The sequence below is a fragment of the Sturnus vulgaris genome, chromosome 2 (genome assembly GCF_052056855.1).
Source record: "Sturnus vulgaris isolate bStuVul1 chromosome 2, bStuVul1.hap1, whole genome shotgun sequence".
Classification (NCBI taxonomy): Eukaryota; Metazoa; Chordata; class Aves; order Passeriformes; family Sturnidae; genus Sturnus; species Sturnus vulgaris.
In genome coordinates, this window is record NC_142244.1 from 46,619,615 (window position 1) to 46,629,505 (window position 9,891).

Sequence of the window (9,891 nt, forward strand, 5' to 3'; positions counted from 1 at the left end):
TCATTTCTATACCCTGAGCAGACTTTTCACACTTCACTGTCAGTTTTCTCAGTTGAGGAATGCTTTAGTAAATGTAATTGTGAAGTATTAAAAAGTAATATAATATAAATAATAAGTAATGGTATTTAATATGTTTCTAATTATTTTTCAGCAGTGCGTGTAAAAAGTAGCTTACCTGACAACTCCCAAACTTGCCTGGTCATGTCTCAGCTGGTGAAGTGTACTGTAAATGAAAACCATCAACATATTGTGTTAAATACCTCCTTTCTTCTTCCCCATACAAAAAATACTTGCAATTCAGAGACAATCAAAGCATGCTTATAGAAGTAAAAATTTCTAAAAAAAATTATTTCTTCTTAGACTCAGCTGATTTCATTATTTCTTTGAATGCAAACATTGGGCAGTTGCTGGGAGAATTCTGTTTTGCTGCTAAGTATGGGTTAGTTTTGAAAGCATTAAAGAGAAGCATGAATCACTAGATCTGCATCCAGCAATCAGAGCTGCAGTGCCAACTGATGCTGCTTCACCTGTGTGCTGGGTTGCTAAAGAGAAAGGTGATGATTTAAGTTAATGATGGTTCTGCTTAAGCAGCTGAGCACTAAGAGAAAACCAAATACAGAGAAAAAACAACTGTTAATTACATTTTGTTGCAAGTGATTACTGTGGAAATGTAACTTGGGTTTTGTGCAATTTTTAAATTTTTTTTTTTACTTGCTGAGTAAGAAATGGATGCTGAGAAGTGGTTTTGAACTGCTTTTTCTGTTTATGCTGAAGGGGCGTGATGACCTGAGACAAGACGCTGTCATGCAGCAAGTTTTCCAGATGTGCAATACATTGCTCCAGCAAAACACTGAAACACGAAAGAGGAAATTAAATATCCGAAGATACAAGGTAACCCTGAACAGCTGTGGCAGCAGAGAAATAAAGCCTATTTCCCCCTTCTCCTCTTTTTAACCTAAAAGCAATATAAAAGGATTTTTATTTATGTACTATTAAAGTAGTCACTGTGCCTTAAGGCATGGAATAAACAATATATTTATTACAATTTAATTTTTTTCAAATCATTAAAATAATTTCTTGATGCCCAATATATATTTAAATACTCTTCAAAAATTTCGTTATATGAACTTGTAATTGAAAAGAAATTAGGTAATGCACTGTCATTAAATTTTAAGTTGCTAGTTATTAAACTTGAACATACAAGTTTGTTTATGAATTCTCATTAATTTGTCTTGTGATATTCCTTAATTAATAATTAATTCTAGTCTCGCCACATTCCTTACAATTGAATTCAGAAGTCCCATCTAGGGTCTTTCATGCAAAATTTGAACTGGATTTTTTTTGAATTGGGAATATGATTCCAAGTCATATTGGAATTGGGAATAAGAATTTCAATAAATTCTTATTGTGAATGCTGAAAATGTATTTAAACAGGAACTTTTCCTTCCTCCATCTCTTTTATGTACTTGGGATTATAATAATAGCTGTGAAGGTGACCTCTGAGCAAGTACTCTGGAAGTATAAGCTCTTCTCTTTGACAAATGAGAAATGTCCACTCTGGAATCTCTAAAGGTGCTTATCTGAATTGCTAGCGTGACTTCAAGAATTCTCTGATGGAGTTAAAGTCTCATTTTTTGAATAATTTTCAAGTAACAGGTTTCTGTGTGTGCAAAGATGAGCAATAGCAGGGAAAAACAGAATGGGTGTTGCAGATAAAGAGACTTTCATAAGAAAAGAAAATTGAAGGAAACAGGCAGTAGATAATCATTAGGTCGTGCTGAAATGTCTAGTGGAAGGTTCTCTGGGCTAGGAAAAAGCTGCCATTATTAGATAGAAAAAATGTGAGTGGATTTTTATATATGTATATGTGTGTATTTAGAAGATATATTGAGGTCATCTGCATAGTTTCACCTTCTTCGTCTTTTTAAACAAACAGAAACATGGCTCCCTGCTCTGTAAGGTGTGTATTCATAGTTCAGTGTGTATAACCCTCCCCCATGTATAACCTCCCCTCCATGCTTTTGCTTTTCCAGGTGGTTCCCCTTTCCCAGAGAAGTGGAGTTCTGGAGTGGTGTGCAGGAACAACTCCCATAGGAGAATTCCTTGTGAATGCTGAAGAAGGAGCTCACAAGAGATACAGGCCACAGGATTACTCCAGCTATCAGTGTCATAAAATAATGCTGGTGAGTCAAAATAATTAAAAAAAACCCCAAAACCAAAACCAGCTGATTCATAGAATATACTGGAGGTGGGGGGGGGGGGGTGGAATTTACAGAAAACTATGTACTATACTTTTGATATATCTAATAATGAATATGACCAGTGACATGGAATGAAGAGATACTCAGACTTTTAAGTTCAGTTCCACAGATCACCTCACCATCAGTTTACAAAATTGCAGACAAGTATACCTGTTAATTTATATACCCATAATGGTGCAAGAATCTATTTCCTTTCAAACTGCTATAGTAGTAACAGGATAAAAGTGTATTTAATTTTGGCTTTGTGGAGCTTTTGCATGGGAGTGAGTGAGAATGACTTTCTCACAGTGACATTGAGACCATCATATAAGCAGAGGTACCAGAACAGAGTGCAAAGAAAGGGTCTCCCAACGAGATCCATTTACATGCCTATAAAATAAACACATGCACTTGCTGCATCAGGAAATAGGAATGTGGGTTTTGCCATGTTTTTTAGCTTCTGAGTTGTGTATGAAAATAGAATTGTTTAGTAAAACAGGTGCATTAATAATTGCTGCAAACAAAGACAATAATTCTTAGCTCAGAAGGAGAAGTGAGAACATTATTTGATGGAAGGGAGGTGGGTAGAAAGAAAGGAAGAGGTAATTTCCTTCTGAAACGGTTAGTCATGGGTAAAACATTTCTTATGTGTTTCAAGGATGCCCAAAAGAAACATTCTGAAGAGAAATACAGAATTTTCATGGAAATCTGTGAGCGTTTTCAACCTGTGTTCCGGTATTTCTGCATGGAGAAATTCCTTGACCCAGCTGTGTGGTTTGAAAAACGGTTGGCATACACTCGCAGTGTGGCTACATCTTCTATAGGTATTGGATTATTTACAGTGGCTTTTTAGGTTACCCAAACAAAGAGTTTATACCATGTCAGACATGCTGGCTCTCCTGCTTTTGTCACATGTCAGAAAAGGCATTGTAGGGGGCAAAAAAGGCCAGCAAGAACATCAGCATTATTTTTGTGATTTAAGATTTCTAATTTGTTCCACCACAACCCCCATTTTTGCTGCAGAATGAAGAACGAATTTCTGTGTTTCTTTGTTTATATAATGGTTTGTTTTCTTAGATTCTGGTAGTTTGTTTTTTACCTGACTTTATTTCTGTTGTTTTGGTTTAACATTTATTCATTTCATTTGTAGCCTCTGATGCTTTAGGTGAATTGAAAAGCTCAGTCTTTACTGTCTTTGTACTGGCATTATTGTCCATGGCTGAAATGGTTATTTAAGCTCTGGGATATTTCCTTTGATTCTCCTGTCATAATAAAGAAGTACTTAAATATTAAGTACTGTGGATTTTTTTGGATGACTCAGTTCTGTACTGAGTCTCTGGAAGACATTTGTTAGTAGATTATATACATTGCACTAGATCCCATTTTAGAAGGTAACATGTTCATGCACTCCCTTTTTACTGAAAAAAAAAAAAGAAGTAAATCTGCAATTTAGTACAATTCAGATAAAAGATTTTTGTAGGAAATGCTACTACTGTCCATGTCCATCAGCTAATAGTAACAGATGTAAATTGCATTAAGGGAAATGTAGTTTGGAGTTTTTCTACATATAAGGACAGTAAAGCACTGAAATAGGCTTACATGAAAAATCTTATAATTTGGACCACTGGAGATTTTTAAAACTTTTAAAACACTAAAAGGTGTTTTATTAGGGGGGTTTGCTAATGATAGTAATAACAACAATTACAATAACAATAACCTGATTTTATGATGCACTTGCTTTTAATTTTTAATTTTTTCTGAAAGCTCCAGTATTATTTGCTAAACTTTGATCTGCAAGTAGAAATGGGGAAGAAATCTGTGGAGTAGATAAAACAATGCACATCTGTATGAGAATAACCTTTTTGCAATTTCATTCAGTCAACGTTTTCTTTTTGGATTTGTGGACTGGCATTTGCTCTTTCCTTGGGCAATATCTATCTGTGGAGGAAGAAATGTTCTCACTTCTAATTTTTTTTCACCTGTTACAATTACACAATTACACAATTACAATTATAATGTTTCTTAGGCTTTCTGTGCTTTTCATGACGTGGTTTCAGCATTTTTCCTTTTTCTTTCAGTTGGCTACATTCTTGGACTTGGAGACAGACATGTTCAGAATATCTTGATAGATGAGCAAACAGCAGAACTGGTACATATAGATCTGGGTAAGTGGGACAACAAGAGAACCTTAATTTTTCTTTAACTTTTTTTTTTTGAAACTTTTTATTATCCTTTTATTTAGGGGTTGCTTTTGAGCAAGGTAAAATCCTTCCCACACCAGAGACTGTTCCATTCAGGTTAACCAGGGACATTGTGGATGGAATGGGTATCACCGGCGTGGAAGGGGTCTTCAGAAGGTGAGTGCTCCCGAACTGCACAGGGAGAGGGAGGCAGCAGAGTACTTCCAGCTTTGGGATTACATGTTAAATGTTACATGTTAAGTAGTTCTGATGCTTGAGAACAGCCTCAGATTTCTGCTGCTAACACCTAAACCTAAATGCTGAACGTTTAACTCCTATGTTTGTATTTATATAACCAACTGCAAGTTCATTTTTGTTGCTCAGTGTTTCATACTGTTCACTTGCTTATGGGTTATTGTCACCCTCTTGTGGAATTCAGGGAGGGCTCAGTGTTTCCAAAGGCTCTGCAGCTAAGTGTTGGTTCAGAATGATTTTTTTTTTCCTTCAGAACTGTGTATTTCTTTCAGAGCCATACTATATATTTGGAGCTGTTAAATGTCTTTGAACCAATTTGTTTTGACTCTAATTTCTGTTTAGTTTTATGTATGTAATCTGGAGTTTTTTGGATCATATATTTTATATTACTTTGCAAGTGCAAAATCTAAATCCCATGATAGATCTGGACTGCAAAACAGAAGAATCCCAAACGAGTTGAGTTTCTGTCAACCTCCATCCTACCTTCTGAGAAGGATCCAAGGGGTTCCTAAATAGCAGGACATTTCTCATTCTGGACTTGGATGGGGTTCATGAAGTAATATTTACAACCCACAAATTTCACATCTTTGAAAAAGTACATCGTGTAGATGCTGTCTTTCTAAGGCAGCAGTTAAGGTTAATAAGTAGTTCCTAGTACACCTTTGTCCTGTGAAGGAGCAGTCAGTGCCACTTCTAATCTAAAGTTGATGCTGTCAAATTCACAGTTTGGTATTACTTCTGAAACCATGATACAGAAACACATGAATTGTTGGGCTCCAGCTGAAGTAAATAAGAGTATCAAAGGCACTGGTGCAGATGCTGTTTCTGCCTCAGCCACCCTGATTTGTGCTTAACAGTACAGGTGGAGTGGTAAACAAGTCCTTGGCTGGAATGTGTGTTCTCATCCTGAGGGAAACAAGAAGCCAAATCCCTCTTTCACAGGAATACCTGTCCCCAAATTCCTTCCAGGACCTTAATTTGCTTGGGAGTGAATGTGGGTAACCACTATGGTATCAAAACTCATTGGGGAGATTTCAGAAATTGCTGGATCTGCTCATTTCATGGAAAAACCCTACTAAGATTCTCCAATGTTTTCATCCAGCCAAGCAATTCTGCCATCATGGCACACCCTAAGAGGCAGTGTTAACTCAGTGGTTAATTCTGCAGATCAAAATCCTTCAGACAGGGAAACAGAGAAATAATAATCAGTGAACTATACAGTCTTCTCTTCATTTTAAATGTCTAAATTTATCTTTTTTTTTTTCCTCAAGTGAAAATATCAGGTTACTTCTATGTTAGAAATTAAACTTTAGGTAGAGTACAAATGTCCATTGTTTAAATTACAAAAATATAATTTAATTTTACCAAATAAACCTAAAATACTGTAAAATATTTTCTAGATGCTGTGAGAAAACAATGGCTGTTATGAGAAATTCTCAAGAAGCTTTGTTGACTATTGTAGAGGTAAGCATTTTTTTGTTCTTTTGTACAGAACTTGCCAGAATGTCTTCAATTTCTTGCCTTTGTCTTCATATGCATCACTGCACCAAATACTCATTTAGGGTGTTTTGTACTAAATTAGAACATAGTGGTGTTGGTCAGATTTGTTAATTCATTTAATCTTTGATAAAGTTATAACCAGTTTGCATTTTCTGTGGGAACTGTTTCCTTCAGGCAGTTCTCTCTCTTCAATACCTACATGCTTCTAGCCATAGTGCAACATTCCCAGCAGGAGTAATCCTGATTGAATTAAATCCTCTTTGCATAAGTCACAAAGAAGAGAATTAAACTGATTTTTGAAAGCAGGTTATACTGTGCATTAAAAGCTAATGATTCTCTTTAGTGCCTAGCAGTGTATTAAAAAATTACCTATTCACTGCTGAGGTGGGACTGATGTAAAACTTTGTGAAGTATGAACAGCACAAATACCTGCAAGTGATCAGAGGCAGTTTTGTTGTTGGATCATTTACTAAGCAATTTAGCCCAATTCTATTGATTAAAAAAAAAAAAAAAAAGAAAACTAGAACAAAACACTCACCCTCCTACTACTGTGGTTAGTGTGAGCATTTCCAACAGTACTAGGGCACTGAACTAGCTGTAATTAACAGCTGAAATTAAAAATAGGTTTATTTACTGTGTAGGTGCTGCTCTATGATCCTCTTTTCGACTGGACCATGAACCCCTTGAAAGCTTTGTATTTGCAGCAGAGGCCAGAGGATGAGGCTGACATGAGCTCTACACTTGGTACTGATCCACAAGAACCTAAAAGAAAAGCCAGGTGCAAGATTTTTTCTTACTCTCCTCTTACTGCACTGTTGCCCTGCTTTATGGTTTTCTCACTGGATGTTGTTCATGTTGTTCAGGATCCATACCTAGAGCACCTCTTTTTCTTTTTTTATTCTGCCAGCAGTGATGACCAGAGTTTTAACAAGGTGGCTGAGCGTGTTCTGATGAGACTTCAGGAGAAGCTGAAAGGTGTTGAGGAGGGAACAGTGCTCAGTGTGGGAGGGCAGGTGAACCTCCTCATACAGCAGGCCATGGACCCGAAAAATCTGAGCCGTCTCTTTCCCGGATGGAAACCCTGGGTGTGACTTGGAAGGATCCAGCATGCTTTTAGAAGAGATCTATTTTTTTTTTTTTTTTGCACCAAGCATTTCAACATTTCAAACTGGTATTTCACAAAATTTACATCAGGAGCAACCATGATGCCTTATACATATTAGCATTTGGTGGATGGTTTGGGGTTTTTTTTCAATAACCTGTTACTGAGAAGCATTTTTTGTTTTGCACTGCTTTGATGTTCCTTGTGAGCCACAGGGACTTTGCTTGGGTAGACTGGATGTGTTGTGTTCTTAAAACATGAGATTCATCACTGTTCTGTATCTGCTAAAATGCTGGACTCTCGTATCTGGTAGTGGTACCATGATGGTGTAGAATGGATGATCCCAAAACCAGGACTCATGATATAACCAGCTAAATTGCTTTTCCCAAAGGGGTTATACTTTAATTCCACAGTGAAAGAAAAGAAAACCAGAGAACCTCATGTGTAATCAATCAAGGGGTTTTTGGGTTGGGGTTTTTTAAGCTTAGTTAAATGGACACTTCTGTATATAGCTGACAACTTTAGGTCAAGTATAATATGGCTGGTTTTTTTTTTCCTGATGTAAATTAAATTATGCTGCTACTTTATATTACTCTAATAGCATAAAACAATAAAAAATATTTAGCTTTTGTTGTTCTAACTTCCTTGACAAGACATATTGACTATACAATGAAACTTAGTGTATTGGAGATTCCTGTAAAGCAAAATCACTTCATCTGCAGTAAACACCTCTCAGAAACACTGAAGTTGTATTCTGAGTGCAAAAATCTCACTCTGAGTGCACGTGGTTTTACATTGCTCCTTCTTAGAAGTAAAAGATTGGGTAGTCAGTGAATATGGATAATCAGAGAATCCATTCAAATAATGGTTTAACTTGCATAGTTAATAAATCTTCCAAATCATCTTCATATTTAAAAATACGAATAAAGGTTAGTGTACCCTTACATTATCTTAGTTTACATTTCATGCATTTTTACAGCAGTATAAATGAAGAACTTCCATTCCAATCAGCATTTAATGGGTTTTTATTTGTACCATGTTCCCACAATTTTTATGCTGTGCCTTTATTTTATAAGATATTATCTACACAGCAAAATTAGTCTGTTGTAGTATGTTTTCATGCAGCTGATATAAATTTCTGTTTGATCACAAAAGTGCAGCCTCGCTTTTTTTGTGGGGAGGAAATACTGTCCAGGGGTACAGTGATCTTTTGTTCTCTGAAAATTAAAGTAACTGACAGAGCACACTCTCTTTATATGAAATTTAAAGGACACCTAGGAAAGGGAGAAATGTCCTATCAAGCAATGGCAGATGGGACAGGACTAAACAAAAAGTCCTTAAAATTGTTACTCTTATTAATCATTGTAATATTTTTGTACATTATATCCTCAGTTAAGGGAGAGCAGATCCTGCTTTTATGTGATTTTTTTTTCCATCTAGATACAGATCTTTTAGAATCTCATCAAAGTTGTTAGCACTTCCATACAAAACCCAGCTTTGCCTTCACATACACTTTGCCCAAACTACCTCTGTCTGTGGTAGAGAGTCCTTGAGATTTCCCAGAGATAGATTCTGATTTCTAGAAGACCAAATGTTTAGTTGTAGGTGTTTCTCAAGCCACTGCAGAGAAAATAATGGCTTTGGAAACTTTATCCAAAAAGTGCTCCATACAGAGTTCAGACTATATAAAATAAACAACTAATAAGGCAGTTGTGCTTCTCATGACTCACCTGGCTTTTCCAGACACCTTCCAGTCATTGCACCCCTGAGTTTACCTTTGCCTGGACACTACTGTTTGGATTTGGGCCCATCAAGCCAAAGGAAAACCTGAACTTACATAGTTGAGCAGTAGCTGAGACCTGTGCTGTGCACATTCCTCAGCATACCTTCCCAAGCCACTGTCCTGTTCTTCAAGGGAATTTAACTTCTTACCAGCAAGGTCACAAATCATAAATTTTATCAATGCAATCAGTCATTGTTAGACATTGTTAGTTTATGTTTCTTCTTCAAGTCTCCAGTCCTGCAACATACCATGGAAGTTCTGGATAACACTTATCAATAATCAAGATGGTTTGCTTAAATGAGTACTTTTCATGGGCAGCTCCCAAAACAAACGTTTTTATAGAGGAGAGATTGTTGGAGTGGCCTGTGTTCAGGCAGCTGACACACCAGGACTAGACTGTACTCCCTAGTTATGATTATCATTCCACAAAGTTTGCCAAGATACCTGAAATAGCTCACACATGATGTAAGTCTTTAAATGGAAAGTAATAGCCCCTTATTCAACAATTAAAAGTTAAGTCAGTTACTCTAACCAGACATAAAAAAAAGGAAGCAATGTCTGGCCAACCTCATTTAGTATCTCTCGCTCTGTTTGTCTTCACATTGGTTTGCATTTCCTTTTTCTACCAGACTGCACCCCCAGGCCAATGTATATAAAGGCAGTTGAGCCAAGCCCCAGTGTCTCTTTTGCACCTCTGTTTCTGAAACGAGCTCTCTGACAAAGTAAAGCTGAGAAAAAGCCAAGTGGTGCTGCCCAAAGCTGAGCCCATAAAGTAGGTTATGACTGAGCAGTGTGGAGCACTGGGGATCCAGCTTGCTTGACCCATGGCCC

At 36.7% G+C, this 9,891-nt stretch overlaps 1 protein-coding gene across 3 annotated transcripts in view; it reads left to right on the forward strand.

Annotated features, from left to right (window-relative positions):
- ATM (ATM serine/threonine kinase) overlaps window positions 1–7,917 on the forward strand; it is a 56,313-nt gene extending 48,396 nt beyond the window's left edge. Inside the window, exons 56-63 of one of the 3 annotated variants that reach the window (XM_088159440.1) lie at window positions 775–891; window positions 2,034–2,183; window positions 2,899–3,064; window positions 4,319–4,405; window positions 4,483–4,597; window positions 6,076–6,139; window positions 6,817–6,953; window positions 7,083–7,917. In XM_088159440.1, coding sequence (XP_088015566.1) covers window positions 775–891; window positions 2,034–2,183; window positions 2,899–3,064; window positions 4,319–4,405; window positions 4,483–4,597; window positions 6,076–6,139; window positions 6,817–6,953; window positions 7,083–7,266 — 1,020 coding nt within the window. In that variant the 3' untranslated portion in view covers window positions 7,267–7,917. Of the gene's footprint in view, window positions 1–52; window positions 892–2,033; window positions 2,184–2,898; window positions 3,065–4,318; window positions 4,406–4,482; window positions 4,598–6,075; window positions 6,140–6,816; window positions 6,954–7,082 lie in introns of those variants that run through there. The other 2 variants (XM_014877599.2, XR_015801352.1) reach the window with 2 other exon arrangements.
- Window positions 7,918–9,891: the final 1,974 nt, after the last annotated feature.